The 20,179-nt window shown below is 37.2% G+C and overlaps 1 protein-coding gene across 4 annotated transcripts in view; it reads right to left on the bottom strand.

Annotated features, from left to right (window-relative positions):
- GRM1 (glutamate metabotropic receptor 1) overlaps positions 1-20,179 on the bottom strand; it is a 364,839-nt gene that overhangs the window by 108,228 nt on the left and 236,432 nt on the right. For all 4 annotated transcript variants that reach the window (XM_029223912.1, XM_029223910.1, XM_029223913.1 and 1 more), the window contains one exon: positions 6,553-6,788. In XM_029223912.1, the coding sequence (XP_029079745.1) occupies positions 6,553-6,788 (236 nt within the window). The remainder of the gene's footprint in view (positions 1-6,552; positions 6,789-20,179) is intronic.

The following is a 20,179-nucleotide window of genomic DNA, read 5'->3' as shown; positions in this document are numbered from 1 at the left end:
TGATTTGAGTCCTCTCCCTCTTTTTCTTGATGGGTCTGGATAATGGTTTATCAATTTTGTTTATCTTCTCAAAGAACAAGCTTTTAGTTTTATTGATTTTTGCTGTTGCTTTCTTTGTTTCTATTCCATTTATTTCTGCTCTGATCTTTATCATTTCTTTCATTCTGCTAACTTTGGGTTTTGTTTGTTGTTCTTTCTCTAGTTCTCTTAGGTGTAAGGTTAGACTGTTTATTTGAGTTTTTCTTGTTTCTTGAGGTAGGCTTGTATATCTATAAACTTCCCTCTTAAGAACTGCTTTTGCTGCATCCCATAGGTTTTGGATTGTCATGTTTTCATTGTCATTTGTCTCTAGGTATTTTTTGATTTCCTCTTTGATTTCTTCAGTGATCTCTAGGTTATTTAGTAATGTATAGTTTAGCCTCCATGTGTTTGTGTTTTTTACATTTTTTCCATGTAATTGATTTCTAATCTCATAGAGTTTTGGTCAGAAAAGATGCTTGATATGATTTCAATTTTCTTAAATATACTGAAGCTCGATTTGTGACCCAAGATGTGATCTATCCTGGAGAATGTTCCGTGAGTACTTGAGTAGAAAGTGTAATCTGCTGTTTTTGGATAGAATGTCCTATAAATGTCAATTAAATCTATCTGGTTTATTGTGTCAATTAAAGCTTGTGTTTCCTTATTAATTTTCTTTTTGGATGATATGTCCATTGGTGTAAATGAGGGGTTAAAGTTCCCCACTATTATTGTGTTACTGTCAACTTCCTCTTTTATAGGTGTTAGCAGTTGCCTTATGTATTGAGGTGCTCCTGTCTTGGGTGCATATATCTTTATAATTGTTATATCTTCTTCTTGGATTGATATCTTGATCATTACGTAGTGTCCTTCCTTGTCTCTTGTAATATTCTTTATTTTAAAGCCTATTTTATCTGATATGAGCATTGCTACTCTAGCTTTCTTTTGATTTCCAATTGCATGGAATCTGTTTCCATCCCTTCACTTTCAGTCTATATGTGTCCCTAGGTCTGACATGGGTCTCTTGTACACAGCAAATATATGGGTCTTGTTTTTGTATCCATTCAGCGAGCCCGTGTCTTTTGGTTGGAGCATTAATCCATTCACGTTTAAGGTAATTATTGATATGTATGTTCCTATTACCATTTTCTTAATTGTTTTGGGTTTGTTTTTGTAGGTCCTTTTCTTCTCTTGTGTTTCCGACTTAGAGAAGTTCTTTTAGCATTTGTTGTAGAGCTGGTTTGGTGGTGCTGAATTCTCTTTTGCTTGTCTGTAAAACATTTGATTTCTCCATCGAATCTGAATGAGCTCCTTGACAGGTAGAGTAATCTTGGTTGTAGGTTCTTCCCTTTCATCACTTTAAATATATCATGCCACTCCCTTGTGGCTTGTAGAGTTTCTGCTGAGAAATAAGCTGTTAACCTTATGGGAGTTCCCTTGTATATTATTTGTTGTTTTTCCCTTGCTGCTTTCAATAATTTTTCTTTGTCTTTAATTTTTGCCAATTTGATTACTATGTGTCTCAGCGAGTTTCTCCTTGGGTTTATCCTGTATGGGACTGTCTGCGCTTCCTGGACTTGGGTGGCTATTTCCTTTCCCATGTTAGGGAAGTTTTCGATTATAACTCTTCCAATATTTTCTTGGGTAATTTCTCTCTCTCTTTTCCTTCTGGGACCCCTGTAATGCGAATGTTTTTTGCGTTTAATTTTGTCCCAGAGGTCTCTTAGGCTGTCTTCATTTCTTTTCATTCTTTTTTCTTTATTCTGTTCCACAGCAGTTAATTCCACCATTCTGTCTTCCAGGTCACTTATCCATTCCTCTGCCTCAGTTATTCTGCTATTGATTCCTTCTAGTGTATTTTTCATTTCAGTTATTGTATTACTCATCTATGTTTGTTTGTTCTTTAATTCTTCTAGGTCTTTGTTAAGCATTTCTTGCATCTTCTCGGTCTTTGCCTCCATTCTTTTTCTGAGGTCCTGGGTTATCCTCACAATCATTATTCTGAATTCTTTTTCTGGAAGTTTGCCTATCTTCACTTCATTTAGTTGTTTTTCTGCAGTTTTATCTTGTTCCTTCATCTGGTACATAGCCCTCTGCCTTTTCATCTTGTCTTTCTGTGCATGTGGTGTTTGTTCCACAGGCTACAGGATTGTAGCTCTTCTTGCTTCTGCTGTCTGCCCTCTGGTGGATGAGGCTAAGAGGCTTGTGCAAGTTTCCTAATGGGAGGGGCTGGTGGTGGGTAGAGCTGGCTGTTGCTCTGGTGGGCAGAGCTCAGTAAAACTTTAATCCGATTGTCTGCTGATGGGTGGGGCTGGGTTCCCTTCTCGTTGGTTGTTTCGCCTGAGGCAACCCAACACTGGAGCTTACCTGGGCTCTTTTGTGGGGCTAATGGCAGACTCTGGGAGGGCTCACACCAAGGAGTACTTTCCAGAACTTCTGCTGCCAGTGTTCTTGTCCTCACAGTGAGACACAGCCGCCCCCTGCCTCTGCAGGAGACCCTCCAACACTAGCAGGTAGGTCTGGCTCAGTCTCCTATGGGGTCACTGCTCCTTCCCCTGGGTCCTGATGTGCACACTAATTGGTGTGTGCCCTCCAAGAGTGGAGTCTCAGTTTACCCCAGTCCTGTCGAAGTCCTGCAATCAAATGCCACTAGGGTTCACAGTCTGATTCTCTAGGAATTCCTCCTTCTGTTGCTGGACCCCACATTGTGGGGCTCAGAACCTTCACTCCAGTTGGTGGACTTCTGTGGTATAAGTGTTCTCCAGTCCGTGAGTCACCCACCCAGCAGTTATGGGATTTGATCTCATTGTGATTGCACCCATCCTATCATCTCATTGTGGCTTCTCCTTTGTCTTTGGATGTAGGGTATCTTTTTTGGTTAGTTCCAGTGTCTTCCTGTTGATGACTGCTCAGCAGTTAGTTGTGATTCTGGTGCTCTCACAAGAGGGAGTGAGAGCACGTCCTTCTACTCTGCCATCTTGAATCAATCAATCTCACAATGATTAATTTTTTACAAGTTAGACTTTTAGTTAGTGCTTTTCCAACACATCTCCAGTCCCTTGATATACTCAACTAATTAAGCAGTGATGTAGACTTTGCATGAAGTACTTTTTAATTAGCCACAGTGATTCCAAAATTATTCAGCCTGAGCTCAGGAGCCTTAATATTCAAACTGACAATCCAGAGCATGTAAACTCTTTATTTAAATAGTGACATCTGAAATTAAGCTCAATAAAGGTTTCTATGGAAACTAACGGCAATATCAAAACTTTGCAAAACACCAAAATGACCCAATTAGAAGAGGTAAAAATAAATTTCAGAAAGTGTAGCTATGAATAGTATGGAAAGGTTACTTCTATTTCTTTACATTAATTTTCATAAGTGTGTCTGCATATTCATTAGAAGACTACGGAATTCATTTAATATTCAAGAATATCAAGTAGATAAGAATGATACATGAAGTGAAATTTTATGTTGACCTGCAATAAAATTGAAGCCAATTCCCTACACAGATTAAAACTGAAGAGTAAGTTTACATGAATGTATGCACACAGACATAAAATGCTACGATTTTTGCAGCAGAAAAGATGAATAACTTTTATGAATTAGTTCCAAGTAGAGAAGTTAAATAAGCCTTCTGTCCTCCTTAGAACTAAGAACAAAGGGAAATATTTGCTGAACTTGACTCCAGAATGAAATGCAAATAAAAACATGTTTATCAAATTTTATAATCAAGTAAGAAGCTCTTAAAAATAGCTTTGAGAGTCAAGCATAATATAAGAACAATTCACGAGTGTGCCAATCTTTTTTTCCTGCTATGAATGTTAACCAAGTTTAGATTTTAACCTTGACATTTGCATATACTGTGACAAATGAAAACCCAAAGTATTATTGTACATGGCTGCAGAATTCTAACTTTTGTTTTGAAAGCTCAGGTCTCAAGATATTTTCCTGGAAATCCTTAAATAAAGACATCAAAACATGTTTAAAAAGTAATATTCTGAACTCTACTAATGAAACACAGTATCAAAGTGACATATACAGTTGTATCATTAACAGGCATCTCAAGCTTAACTCATCTGAAATTTAGCTCTTTCCCTAACCTGCTTTTCCTGGGGTCTTCCTCATCTGAGTCAATGGTGACACCTTCTTTTCAGTTGCTCAGACCAGAGTCATTTTTCACAATTCTATCAGCAAATCCCCTCAGCTCTCATTTAAAATATCCTCAGAATTCAAGCACCTCTCTCCATCTTGCTTGCCAAAACCATGGCCCAATCCACCACACTCTCACCTACATTATTACAGCAACCTCCTAACTGCTCTGCTTCCTTCTTCTGACTTTCCCCCTTTTGTCAAAACTTAAAAACTGCAGCAAGAGTAATTCTGTTCAGAAAAAGTAAGGCTGATCCTGTCTCAACTGTGCTCGAACTTCCCAGTGGCTTTCCATCTCTCTCAGAACAAAGCCAAAGTTTTCACAAGGGACAGTTAAGTCCTGCAGGACCTGTTCCCCTGTGTGCCTCTCTGACTTATCACCTGCTATTCAATGTACTCACTGGCTTCAGGCAGTCTGAGCTCCTTACTGTTCTCCCACTAAGCCGGGCATGCTGGTGCATCTTTTTATTTGCTATTCCTCTGCTTGGAATGCCCTTCCCAGGTGTTTGCATGGCTCACTCTCACATCTTTAATCAAATGTCTCCTTCTCAGTGAGGCTTTCTCTGGCCATTCTCTTTTAACATGCTCTTATGATCACTTAAATGAGAATATATTTTGCTTAATTTATTTTTGTTCTATTTATTTCCCTGCACTGAAATGTAAGGTTATTGAAATAGTTGTTTATCTCTTTTGTTTTCTGCTGTATTTCCATCTCCTAGAATAAAGCCTTGCATATACTAGGTGCTCAATAAATTTTGTTGAACATTGAATCAGTGAAATATATTTCATTTAGAAAAATAATAGTCCTAAGTTTTCCTTAAATAAAGTAAAACTCATTGACAACAACATAAATTAACTGATCAATACATTAGTAAGAAATGACTGAGATTCCAGAGATCAGTGGTGTACAGGTTCTATGAGGGTTACAAGAACTCCCTATCTTCAAAGATCTTACAGTTTAAGAAAACAACATTCATTAGAAAACAATAAAAGACAATCTATTACTAAATTCTAAGTCCAAAGTAGTCAAGCACTGTGGTATTTAGGAGGTGAGTGTTCTAATTCCATTGCTGCCATTAACTAAATGAACCTAAGGAAATGTTGCCCCTTTATCCTCAATGTCTTCGTTTTGCAAATAAGGAGAATGCACTAGGTGGCTTATTGGTCCACTAGAATTCTTAACTTCTATTGGTCTATTATTTGAGAGAAGAAAGAAGTCAGTAGAGATATGTGACAGAGGTGGTTAGCTGTTCAGCAACTCTTTTCCTCTTCTCCTAGCTCTTAGCCTCCCAAGAAGCCATAGCAAAGAATTTCTAAAAACCTTGATTGATTGAAAATAGATTCACACCAAGCAGTTTCCCAGTGAATTCTGCTGAATTTTATCAAGTTAGACACAAATCACTGCATTTAAATATTTCGGTATTTTAAAATAATTTTCTAATATCACAATGTGAATGTTATTAAAAGTAGAAATAGTTTTTGTCATTATTCTTACCCTGTCTTATAAAAACTCATTGTCTGTAGTTGTTATTTATCTATATCATGCGTATTATCTGTTTTGATTTGCCTAAAGAGACCACAAGTTTCTCTAGGTCAAGAGTCATGAATTATACACCTTTCTCTCCTTCTTTTTTTTTTGGGGGGGGTGCTGTATTCAGTGCTTTGTATGTGCTATGTGAATGAATGGGTTCTAGACATTTCTAAATAAAATCTTCTCAGTCTAGTTATAGGAAATATGTGTCACATCACTGTGCTACAATACAAATTTGGTCATGGATAGAGTCTTTAATGTTCTGGTAGTTCCTGGTGGCAGGGAGAAGGGAGACATCCTGTGGAGTTCATCAAGACCTGAAAGACCTCTAACAATGCGCCACCCTTCTTTGGCATGCCTCTAGTGAGTAGTGCATGGGAAGTATCTGTCCCTTCTTGTCACTTGTGCCCAAATACACCCACGTTGGTGGTGTGCCCCTAGGTGACATCTTATCTTCTGCTGACTTTTATATCAAAGCAAGTCCTAAAGAAGAAAAAGGGATCAAACCAGTGCTGCTTACTTATGTCTGCGTTTAGCATCTCCTAAGCATGCCTGCAATACAATCTCTTCCCTCTGGCCTGAATACTAAATACCTGAATTCTCAGTTTCCTTTTCCTTTATTTATCTTTTCTTATAACTTGTCCCACTAGAGACCAAAGCAGTCTCCATGTTTCCAGAATATAGAAACATGAATCCTTGGGACGATACACACTCCCTCCTCATTTTAGCTATTTTATAAATTAAGTTGGCAATTTAGTTCTTGTATCTCCAGCCTTGGCACTTTCTATATTATTGAACAAACTGGAAGAGATGACCAAAATCTGAGTTGTGATGTTGTAAACACGAGTTACCTGTGCAGATTCTTTTAAAGTTGGGATTTTCCAGAATGTGTCCTGGTAGGCGGCACTGGAACCGATGTTGCCAGAACTCAGGGAACCAGGGATTCCGCGTATTAGTGTCCAGCCTCAGTTTCAGGAAATAATCATCAAAGGACCTGACTTCTGGAGACTGCAGCTTTATCGTGATTCCCCCGTTGGCTTCCACCTCATAACCTTCAATGACTTCATCTCTGTCTGCCCAGCCATCACTAAAAAATGCAGGGATTGGGGTGGGGAGAGAGAAAGACAAAAGTCTCACAAATAGAGCTATGAGTTTTGCATGAATGAAGCAATTCAGCAAGATTTAAAGTCTATTTTAAGCCAACATTGCTATCCATCAATGACTTTTTAAAATTTCTGTGGAGAATAGAAAATTATAGAATCAAAAGGTCTTGTCTGTTTTTCACAGTAGTGAAAGTGATGATGAAGATGATGACAGTAACAATTACAAGAACTAACGTTTATTGAGCATTTACTAGTCACCAGATTCTGTACTACTCATTTTTACTGAGTCAGATGTTCGGCAAATAGCTGAGTCCTGGTGGATCCTGGATACGGATCCAGGCAGTCTGGCTCCCAAGCCCATTGCTCTTTACAACTAGACCACAAAGCCCATCGGTTGTTCTCCAAACCTGAAGAAAATAAAACCCAGGTACTCAGGACCTTCTCAATAAGAGCTAGGCAAGGTATCAAGGTTGCAGTCAAGACCATTATACGAGCTGCATTATATAGCGTAGAAAATTGATTTAGCTTAGAAACATGACAATCACAGATTTTGTTCCTGGACATTGTTCAAATTTGCATCTCTTAGAAATGACCAGATGCTTTTTTTTTTTTCCTAATGTTATTTCAAAATAACAGCATTAAAAGAAAACAATCTGACTCCCCAAAATAAAAATAATTCTCCTGCTCACTAAATGGCAGTTCACTGACATTTCAGTTGTAGGTTCAAATTTTTTAAGTTTGTTCACTTTCTAGAACATTCACATCTGCCATGAGGGATATATCTCCAGTTTAATTCAAGTGTAGGTATGAGCTAGGCCCAGCCTCATGTGAGTGGCTATGATTCTTTCCCAAGAGGGGGTCAAAGAAAAATTGCACCAGACAGTGTTAAAGAGGCAAAGAAGACTTTATTCAAGACTATTTCAATAGGCCAAAGATACTGAACTCAATTCTGCTGAAACAAAAGGTGGAAGTGCTAGGATAAGCTAGTGAGGAAGTGCTGGCTGACACTGAGTGGAGCTTGGTCAATGTGATTAAACCATCTCTGTTTGATAATTGTCATTTATCTAAATTAGGCTCCCACCTTCCCACAGAAACTGGGCGATAGGGGTCTGCTATCACTCTTTTTACGATCATATTTTAAAGGGATGGCTCCCAGGCGCCTGAGAAAAAAATTTCTCTGTTGTAAAGCTAGCAAGAGGCTGGGAGAAATTTTATATTTCAAAGGGGCAGAGAAAGAATTGACACTGGCATGTCTTTAAAAGTAAAAAGCTGTGACAAAGTGAGAGAATGGCATGGACATATATACACTACCAAATGTAAAATAGATAGCTAGTGGGAAGCAGCCGCATAGCACAGGGAGATCACCTCGGTGCTTTGTGACCACCTAGAGGGGTGGGATAGGGAAGGTGGGAGGGAGGGAGACGCAAGAGGGAAGAGATATGGGAACATATGTATATATATAACTGATTCACTTTGTTATAAAGCAGAAACTAACACACCATTGTAAAGCAATTATAATCCAATAAAGATGTTAAAAAAAAAAACACTAAATACTCTAAGAAAAGGGAATTCTTGGGGCCCAAAGTAAGGAAGAAATTTGCCTAAATTCTAATCAAGCTTTGGAGAACATTAAGAGTGCCTTGGTCAAGGAGTGGATATATTCTTCTACCCACAGAGTAGGTAGAGGTAGCCCTGCATGTAGCCCTGCAGTTTCTGGAACACAACCATTCAGTCTCTGCCAGAGAAAATGTTTTATCACTTGCTTCTCACAGAGCAGAGAGCTGGGCCGAACACATATGACAGACCATAGCTCATTCCTCTCCTTGTTACCTGAGACCAATTTAGATAAATGTGTCCTCCACTTAGCTGAGCTAATTGGTATAATTTCGTTCCAGAATCTTCCCAGTGAACCACACAGGAGCTACATTTTCAACAGATCAAATACAGAAGGTAAGTTGACTTAATATGATCCAGAACTAAAGGAATTTTGAGGTAAGTTGTAGTCTAACCAGCCAGACCAGAGAATATCTATATGCTTCTTCTAAATCTGCTAGAATATAAATTTTAATATTTTGTATGGACCTTTCTTTTCTCTTTTTCCTCCTTTCTTCCCTCCCTCCCTCCCTTCTTTCCTTCCTTCTGCATTTACCTACCACCTACTATGTACCAGATGCTCTGCTATGCTCAGGATTCAGTTCAGAATGAGAAATATTATTCTCTTCCCCCTAGTGTTACAGACTTGTGGGAAAACAGACGTTAAACAAGAATTTCAAACACTGTGGAGGTAAAGAAGGAGAAGTGACCAAAACTATGGGAAGGAGGGGCTTGGGTCTAACTTAGTCTTGTTTGTATGTATGTGAGTGTGGGTGAAGAAAGGTGTGATTAGGAATGGTTTTCCTAAGAAAGTGATGTCTGGGCTGAGAATCAAAGGATGAGTAGGCATTAGTCAGGTCCAGACAGGAGGAGGGATTGGTAAAGAAAATTCCTGATAGATTATCTAACATACAGGAAAGAGCAAAGCTCATTCAAAGAATTTAGAGTGTCTGTTCATGGGAGCACAGAGAGGAGTTAGCAGGAGATGGGGATATGGGCAAAATTCCACCCTAGGAACTCTTAGCCTAAGGACTACAGGAGATCCTCAAAGTGTTGTAAGGCTATTACTTAATGAGGTCATTCAGCTCTGCCCTCTGGTGGTAAATGACCTGAGTATTTTGGGGGACAAGTCCTCTACTCACCATCACTGAACATGATGGCCAATCAAACTGATTAAAAGAAAAATAAAGCCCACTCATTTATCTTTCTATATCCTCAGTCTGGTTAAAAAGGTTAAAACTAGTTTGTTTGGATTTATTCACATTTATATCACAACTACATCTATAGCGGTTTGAAGATGAGAGCTATAGTTCATGTCATGTTGAAAACGAGGGTAAAAATAAAACCAGTTAGGCTTTCAAGAAATTCTGCCTATAAGTGTATATTTAAAGGCAAGATGACATAACTTGAAGGAAATAATTACTTTTTGACATTGTTAGGCTTGAAGTGTGTTTCTCCCCAAGGTTTAATATTATGTGAGACTTTTATGTGTGCATATAGTCTGAACAAGAAACCCACAATTTTAAAAAGTGTATGAAATGTCTTCCCTAGTATTTATTTGCATTTTTTAGAAAAATCATTAAGTTTATAAAAGCAAGTATCATGTGTCAGTGCTGGAAGCAGAGAAAGTGTGACCTCCTGCCCTTTTGCAACCAACACAGAGGAGCGCATCACAGGAGTAAACCCTTGTCTATGAATATAGACAACTTGAAGTCATATGGTTTAGTGGAGTGAAGCCCCAAATCCCCTTTGCCATTGGTCAAAGCCCTTCCCCCCTCACCATAGATGACTCCCTTCTAGAAATTAGAGTTGGTGTTAGATCCAAGAGGTTATAAAATCAGGGACAACAGAGATGTGACAGAGAAAATATTTAACTAGGATTCGTCGGATTAGTCAGTGAATATATCTTGAAGTGTTAATTGCTAAAGTTTTGTATGAGATCTTAAATCTATCACAGGCGAGGTATAAGGGAATGATAACAAATCAAAAGTCACAGAAAAACAATCATAAAGCAGCTCCTGGTTTGTATATATTTTAATCATTTCTTCTATGTACCACTTGTCAAATATATATATTTGAGGATTTTGAAAGATTTTCCCTCTTTCGTTATAGTATTGGGATTTTTTACAAGGATATTGTTTTGGTGAACTCTCTGTGAAGCACACTTGGGAACAGAGAGCCAGCAGCTCTCCTGATACCTGGTAGAGGTTTCTCCTTTCCCTGTTGATGGTGATAGGGTGGTGGTGGCAGTGGCGGTGGTGGTGTAGACCGTGCTCCAGCAGAGATGACCTGCAGGCGTTTGCTCACCCTAAGTGTCTGGAGTGAATCCTGCTGTGCTGGGTGCTGATCAGCCTTAGGCAGGGCTGAACTCTTCTGAGGCACATTCACAGCCTCTAGCAGCTTCTGCTGCTACATCTGTCTCCCAATTTTAAGTTCATTTTCTATCTGGGGTCTGGATATGAAACTGCATAATGTGAATAAATGGGGTAAACATTTAACAGGAAGCTACATGTCTTAAGTATTCCTCACAAATATACAAGACTACTTATTTCCTAACCCCCTCAACATTTTTTTTTTTTTTGCAGTATGTGGGCCTCTCACTGTTGTGGCCTCTCCCATTGCGGAGCACAGGCTCCGGACGCGCAGGCTCAGCAGCCATGGCTCACGGGCCCAGCCGCTCCGCGACATGTGGGATCTTCCCGGACCAGGGCACGAACCTGTGTCCCCTGCATCTGCAGGCGGACTCTCAACCACTGCGCCACCAGGGAAGCCCGCCCTCAACATTTTTATACAACAATTCTTTCTCAAGATTGTTCTTCACTTCCCACAAAAGCATTGTTCTAGTCCTATGAAATTTCACAATCCAAACTTATAATAATAAGATTTCTTCCACTCAATAAATTCTGATATTAACAACAAGGGAATATTATTTCTAATTCTACCTATTACAACTTGACAGGAGCTTCAGGAGTGTTATTTTGCATTATATCAGTTAAAATAATTTAAAAGCTAATTGATAGAAAAAAAAAGAAATGCAATAGTATTCATTTAAAAAATTGTACAAAAACATTTTAGAAAATCCTATTTACATTCAGTTAAAATAATTACAGTCTAGAGAGTAAAGCAATTTGATTTGTGTAATGAATTCAAGTGATTGTGTATACCTGATAATAAAACTATAATTCTTTAAAAATAATCCAAAGCTTACCATATAACCAGGGACAGAAGAAAAGCATAATAAAAACAATATTTTCAAAAACATATGTAAACAAGCACAACATTACATATATTAAAATGCTAACTGTATTTACAAAGGTTGAAGAAATGTAGGATAATGTAACATAAGTCGAGTGATGCCAATTATGAGAAATATTTTGGAGGTAATGGCAGCTTTTTCAATAATAATTGAGACTAGCTTTATTCATTCAACGCTCATTCACTAAGAGTCTTGTATGAGTTAAGCATTTGCTTACTGCTTTGATACATTGCTCAAAAGTAGAGGCAAGGCCCTTGCCATCAAGGCAATTACAGGGGTGGGATAGTCTGGCCGCTGAATACGCACTAGCCACAGAGCTGCAATCCCTGGGAAGACAGGCTACAGAAGCATAGAGAAGGGGCAAAGAAGTCATGCCAAGGGAGATTTTGCCCAAGGGGAAATAACATCTAGGATGAAACTTAAAGGAGGAGTTGAAGTTGCACAAGTAAAGAGGGAGATGGGATAGAGACCAGCTAAAGAGGGAACAAAGTTCTGAAACAACAGCAAGGCTTTCAGTTTACTTAGAGTGTGCAAGGTAAGGAAAGATAGGACAAGCAGGGGTGAGATCTGGAAGAAACTTAACATCCTTGTTAAGGGTTTTGGATTTCCTTTTTATGGTAGTAAGAAACTACTCAGATTTTCAGCAGGAATATGACACAATTAGATTTGTTTTAGAAGGGTTTTTCTAGAAAGTACCTAGAGTGTAAGTACTTGTGAAGATTCTTTGGTTCTAGAATTCTGAGGCAGAAACTGTAGAAACAAACACATAGACATGTGCACACACACATGTACACACACAGGCTAATAACATTGTATTATGAAGGCACAGTGGCAGTGTTGATGAATCAGGAATTGGGGTAGTGGTCACAATTAGTTTATATTTAATTTTAAAATTAGTTACTGCCAATTCACCATGAATGTAGAGCTAACACAAAATGTAGGTCTGTTTATTTAATTATCTAGGACAGGCATTTAGAGGTCACTCAGCCTACTGAAAAACACAAGAGAGGATTAGGGGATGGAGTCACCTTTTATTGTCCTATACATCTGGAATTATTATAGAATTCAAACAGAAGCCTTACTTCTAAAGCTACTCTGTTTCAGTGGAAAACGGAGGCTGGGGAGAGAATGGGAAGGTATCAAAAGACAAAAGAAGAAGAATGAAGGGAATTAATTCTCAAGGAGCTGAGGCTCCTTGTAAGGATGAAGGTCAGGTCAGGCTTCCTTACTTCCCATCTGCTCCTGACCCTTAAACCCTAACCCACCTCTGGCATCCTGAGCCTGGAATCATCTGCCACCCGGAGACTTGTAATTATCCTCCTCTCCTAGCAGAAATGTAGGGCAGCTACTGATAAACATTGCACACAGCCATGCAAATGTGGAGGCCCCTCCTAAACCTTCTACAGACCATTTCTCATGTATCAGTTACAATTTCAAGCCAGTGTGAAAGAAGGGTGGGCCAATGCGGAATTACTTGTGGACAAGTAGGTCTTTTGAATTCCTTCAAATTCTACTGCCAAGGTAGCACCCCATTTTGTCTCTCATTCAATTAACCCGAAGAGACAATATGAAATAGGAATTGGTTAGTTAAACTTTCTAAGCCTCTGTTTCTCCACCTATAAAATGGGAATGGAAATGGTATCAACTTCTTAAGAGTTGTGTGAGAATTAAAGTAGAAAATCCATATAAAACACTTATCACAGTATGCAGGGCATGATGAAGTCTTACTAGACATAACAGTTCTCTACCATCAATCTTCTTATGATCCAACCAATGTACTGAGCTGTATCGACATGTAGGAGAGACTTCTCTACAAAAGTGCTGCCCACAGTGTGGTCCAAAGATTGGTGCCAGTTCATGAACTATTTTTTACCAGTTGATGAGGAGAGACTGAGAGGAGGCATTTAGAAAAACCTACAGCAGTTAGACACTGTTGCAAGATCTAAGAACATGACTGGTGGACTCATGTCTTTGAATAAACAGGGTTTAACCACTTTGTTTTCCAATTCATATAGTGAATTGCCCATGCCTCAAGCCTATCCACAGTCATATGCAGTAGAACTCAGTTACATTGTGTGACCTTTTACGGTTACTTTGCCAAATATAACCCCAAATTATATAGATATCTGAGAATATATAAGCACTTATTTTTATCAATTTGTTTTTACAATCACATTAAATTTTAATCGACTGTTTTATAATTTATCATATAACATTACTTTCTATAGCAGAGAAATAAATTTTTCATTATTTACTTTAACTCCAATTATATGTGGCCACACAAGCTTCACCAGACTTTTTTTTTTTTTACAAGGAAAGATACAATTTGCTGAATGTGGCAATAGTATTTGAATGTGGACAGTGGAAATGATTCCATAGAAATAGGGCAAAAAGAGTTCCAATGAAATTTACCTGAAAATATGTTGGTGTATATATTGAATTTATCCCTAATTGATGGTGAAGTGCTGAAACCATAGTGTATTATCTGTGGGGCTGTTTTAGCTAATGAATTTGTGAAATTATCAAAATGTATTAGTCATTTGTAGTAGGCCTGCCACCCTTTTCCACAGTTTTGCTTTCCTCTGTTTCAGTTACCCACAGTCAACCATGGTCTGAAAACACTAAATGAAAAATTCCAGAAATAAACAATTTATAAGTTTTAAATTGCATGCTGTTCTGAGTAGCATGATGAAATTGCTTGAAGTCCTGCTCCATCCAGCCCAAGGTGTGAGTCAACCTTTTCCAGGATATCCCACCTGTTAGTCACTTAGTAGCCATATTGTCTCAGTTATCAGATTGACTGTGGAGGTATTAATTGTGTTCAATTATCATTTTACTTATTAATGGCCTCAAAGTGCAAGAGTGATGATGTTGGTAATTGCGATATGTCAAAGAGAAGGAGTAAGATGTTTCTTTTAAGTGAAAAGTTCTCAACTTAATAAGGAAAGAAAAAAATTGTATGCTGAAGTTGCTAAGATCTACAGTAAAAACAAATCTTCTTTCCATGAAATTGTGAAGAAGGAAAAAGAAATTTGTGATAGTTTTGCTATTACACCTCAAAGTGCAAAAGTTACAACCACAGTGTATGAAAAGTGCTTAGTTAAGATGAAAAGCAATACATTTGTACAATAAGATATTTTGAAAGAAAGACAACACATTCACCTAACGTTTATTACAGTATATTGTTAGTTTTTGCTGTTAATCTCTTACTGTGCCTAAGTTATAAATTAAACTTTATCATTGATATGTATGTATAGAAAAAAACATAGTATATATAGGAGTCAGTATTATTCGCAGTTTCAGGCATCCACTGAGGGTCTTGGAATGTATCCCCCATGGATAAAAAGGGACTACTGTATACACAAAACATAAAGGATTAAAACTTAAAACCAAAAGAATCATTTGAAAGAAAAAGCATTGAATTAAAAGTCGATAAAAGCATATGTTCAATATTCCACATATAAACATTAGTGTTTCATGGGTTTTATATGAAGTGGCATTTGAGATTGCTAAGAATTAAATATATATACAGTTGACAAGACATTAGTGAATGACTACGTTAGAGGTATTTACTTAGAAATGTTCAGTGATTTTGGTAAAACGGTAACTCAAGTACTACTTCCTGATGCCATCATAGCTGGATGATTTCCAAAATTGCCTAATGATATGGAAAACCAACTCACTGAATAAATAAAGCTGGCAAAGCGTTCTTTCACTGTAAGTTGATGAATGTGCAGATATTGCTTTTTGTAGCAGTTCTTTTAGTATATGTGCAGTCTGAAAATGATAAAGATTTGAAGAAAGAAATCTCTGCTCTGATTTAAATTCTCTTTTAGCGGGACTTCCCTGGTGGCACAGTGGTTAAGAATCTGCCTGCCAATGCAGGGGACACAGGTTCCAGCCCTGGTCTGCGAAGATCCCACATGCCGCGGAGCAACTAAGCCCATGCGCCACAACTACTGAGCCCACGTGCCACAATTACTAAGCCCGTGCGCCTAGAGCCCATGCTCTGCAACAAGAGAAGACACCGCAATCAGAAGCCCGCGCACTGCAACGAAGAGTAGCCCCCGCTCGCCGCAACTAAAGCCCACGCGCAGCAACGAAGACTCAACACAGCCAAAAATAAAATAAATTAATTTTTAAAAATTCTCTTTTAGCTTTATGGCTGAGAAACACAAGTAGCTCTAAATTTTATAAAATTATGAAGAATTATTTTGTCAAGAAATGTGGTTGACAGTTTATGTTTTATATAAAGGAATGTTCTGACGCTACAACTGCCAGCATCAGGAAAACATTCTGAAGTAGTTACCTAAGTTAAGGAGCTTGTGAGAGAATGAAACTCAATGCAATGCTTCCGTCACTGAGAAAGTCTTGATTAAAAAAAAGTCAGCTGAAGTAAACAACGCTGGTGACACAGCACAAATTTTGAGTTATGTAAGACCCAAAGTTGGCTCATTAGAACTGACTGTTAGCATTTTTTCTGAATGCTGTATTCAGTAAATTCATGTTGGTAGATTGAAATTATCCATGATGGTGATACATACTTCAAGCAAACCAGTAAATGCTACAAATTAGGGATTCTTTTTTCTTGTTTTCTTTTCCCACACAACCAGTTATGATAGTATGGAAACTGACCATAAACAGTATTATGGTATTAAAGAAAGAAGCTGTGTCAAGAGTGTCTGAACTGCAAAATAAACTCTTAAGTGTTTCTTCAGGATAAGAAATAAGGTTGGTTCCAATATTTAAATATATTAATACGAAAGCCTGACTTGCTTTATTGACTGATATCTTGGATATATTTAGTAATCTTTATATTTCTATGAAAAGAAATAATTCGATTATTTTTCCAAAGGGGAGCTAAGATCAAAGAACAAAATTAAAAGTTAGAAATTTTGAAGGACAAGTTTTTTTTGGAGATTGCTATATCACAGTTTTAATTTTAAAATAATTGTCAAAAAGTAGGAAATCATATTATCATCTGCAAAGTGTTATCAGCAAACACTATGAATTTGATTGCTTTAGTCTCCTTGGGCTACCTAACAAATACCATAGACTGGTGGCTTAAACAATGGAAATATATTTTCTCACAGTTCTGGAGAATAGAAGTCCAAGATCAAGGTTCCAACTGATTCAGTTTCACTGAGAGCTCTCTTCCTGGCTTGCCAACTATGTCCTAACATGGCCTTTCCTTGGCGCATACAGAGACACAATGAGAGAGAACAAGCTCTCTGGTGTTTATTCTAACAAGTACACTAATCCGATTGGATCAGGGCTCCACCTGTATGACCTTATTTAACCTTAATTAAATCCCTAAAAGTCCCATCTCCAAATTCAGTCACATCAGAGGTTAGGGTTTCAACGGATTAATCTGGGGGCACTCAGTTCATAGCAGATGGAATAACACTAAAGTTATCATTTGCTGAAAAATCCTCATATAAAAAAATTAATGAATCCAGAATTCACATATTGCATCAAAAGATAATTTAAATTGAACTAAAAGGTTATGGAATAAATTATTGGAGCTGGCTACTGTTAAAGGATTGAAGATGACTTTTTAAACTACAGCCTCACTTGCTTTACTTGGTTCAAAAATTTTAAATAAATACCCCAAACTTGCTGAAATTGCTATAAAATCTCTTCTTCCATTTCCATCAGTAAGCTGATGTGAGGCTGGTTATTCTACTAGGAAGTTTATGAAAACAAAATAAAGAAGCAGTTTATACATGCATAATCCCATGCAAGTATCTTTGTTTATCCAACCAAGATTAGATAATTTAATAAACTCACTTATCATATTAAATTTTTAAAATATTGACGTGCCTGGTTTTTGTTCAAAGTGTGTATATAAGTATTTAACATATCCTCTACTTCACTTACAACATTTTGTTTATTTATAATTATAGAACATCTAAAAGTTATAAGCGTAACAGTAATTTTCTGTACTAATCACATAGGCACACACTTTCAATGAACAATGGATACATTTTTTGTAACTTTCTTTTCTCCTTTGTTTTGTTTATTTTTATTATATTTACTGAAATGAGATTTTATTCCTGTTAAATCTAATAATACAACTTTGGGCTTGTATTCGCATGTCTTTATGCTATATTTAATTTCTTAGTATTTACCTTTTTTGTATTTTATCAAAGTACAACTCTGTCCTAGATTGGGACTTAAAAAAAAAATAGAAGAAGTTTGAGAGTCACTGTTCTAGACACTCTATCCTTTATGCCTTAGAAATTGTTAAGGTAAAGACTATGCTATTACTACAGTTCAAAAAAGGACACTTCAGAAACTCTATCTTAATGTGCGTGGTAAATGAAGTCATGACTACCAGTAGAGACTTTAATTTTGTTGGGAAACATGCAAAATTTTATAGATTGAAACTACCATTCTTCACTCTCTCATTTAAATCCCTGGCAGTTTTATTGCTGCTGAACCTTTATTTTTCAGGTCCCTATGCCATTTGAGTGAAAGGCTGCACTTTCCCAGATAATTGTTAAGAACCAACTGAAGGGAGGCAAGAGACTTATTAGAAAAAGAATGCAATAAGGAGGCAGACGGATTCTCACTAGAGCATAAACTAGATCCTGGCACTCCTGTGCTTAAAACCCACAAGTGCCTTTTCATCTCATCCAAAGTCTTTCAAAGAGTACCTTAAAAAACACCCTGCACACTCTGATCCCCACTACCTCTCTCATCTCTACTATTCTACATTTTGCTCTGGAGATTGCTATATCACAGTTTTAATTTTAAAATAATTGTCAATAAGTAGGAAATGATCTTGATATTATCATCTGCAAAGTGTTATCAGCAAACACTATGCATTTGATTTTTAATCAAATTTTAGTATCCCACACTGGGACACCCTGGCCTTAGGATCTTTGCACTGGCTATTTTCTCTGCCTGGAATCCTGAAATTCTCATCACTTGAATATTTGCATAGCTTTCTCTTTTACTTCCTTCATGTCTGCTCAAATATCACATTCTCATAGGGGTCTTTCCCTCTTTAAAGTTGTGTCCTTTCTATCCCTTTGTCTCCTTAAAATATCACTATCTGACATACCATATAAATATATTTTCTATATCCTTCCAGCAAAATGGAAGCTCCACATAGGCAGAGAGGTTTTTATCTTTTTTGTTCATTTATATAACCCCAGAGTTTATACCAGTTCTTGACTCATAGTGGGTGCTCATTATATACCTGTGAAATGAATTAATGGATAAAAGACTCTGTGAACTAATTTATATTCAAGAATTCATAGAAAATACTATGATCTGTGGTATGCTAGAGGTGGCTCATACCAACTGGCAAGAACTCATTGTCATCATATTTTCCCAGATCTGCATTGACTTCATGGCAGTAGGTTGAAACTGGCCATAATGCCAGGTGGCTTAAAACAACAGAAATTTATTCTCTCAAAGTTCTGGAGGCTAGAAGTCTGAAATCATGGTCCTCTGTGGCCATGCTTCCTCTGAGACTCTAGGTAGACTCCTTTCTTGCTTCTTCTGAGTCTCTGGTGGCAGCCCTCAACTCATGGCACTCCTTAGCTTGTAGCTGCAGCACTCCAATCCCTGCCTCTGTTGTCACATGGTGTTCCCCTGTGTGTGTCTGTGCCTCTGTCTCTTTTCTCCACTTACAAGGGAATCAGTCGTATTGGATTAAAGGCTACCCTACTCCAGTATAACTTCATTTTGACTGTACACTTGCAACAACTCTATTTCCAAATTAGGTCACATTCTGAGGTACTGGGGATTCATAGTCAACATATTCAACATATCTTTTTAGAAGACACAATTCAACACATAACAAAGAGCAAACACTACCAATCAAGACTTTATTGGTCTGCTTTGTTTCTTTTTTTTTTTTTTTAAGAGAGGCAGCTGTTAAACATCTACCAGCATACCACTAACTCTAACATGCTGTGACATTTTCTCTGAAATGCAGGGTTAGTTGTGAACTTCTAACCTGTTAGATGAGCTAAAGATTATTTAAATGATTATTGTTTAGTCCTAAAATATCCATAATAGAAATTAAAAGCTATTATTTTTTGAAATAAACAGCTATTTTTTCTGAAAGATATTGTTACATGGTTTAGGCATTTGGATCACTTTACTTTTTCTTTCTCAAGAATAGATAACTACATTCTAAGAAGGATCAGAAAATATAAAACACCCCCAAAACAGACCAAAATAGTTTTAATAAATACTATTAATTTTAAAAACAGATTTATAGTTTATACATGCAGTTATTTGAATTGGAGAACTATTTTTGCCCATTTTGTGCTACAGACATATGCACTTATGAATGCTTTAGACCCCTCAGCTTTGAGATCTTAATGATAAGTGATGACTTGAGTTATACCTGGAACTATACCTTAGTAAATCATTCTAATAATACGAGAAAATTAATACAAAGATAGTACATATGTATATGGTACTTTTAATTTTATATTTCATGTAATTCATTTAGAGTATCCATTGAAAAACAAACTTAGATCTTTCAATATTAGCTGATTCAAA

This window comes from Monodon monoceros, unplaced genomic scaffold, assembly GCF_005190385.1.
Source record: "Monodon monoceros isolate NGI ecotype Baffin Bay Population unplaced genomic scaffold, NGI_Narwhal_1 Super_Scaffold_15, whole genome shotgun sequence".
NCBI lineage: Eukaryota > Metazoa > Chordata > Mammalia > Artiodactyla > Monodontidae > Monodon > Monodon monoceros.
This window is presented reverse-complemented; position numbering and strand designations above follow the sequence as displayed.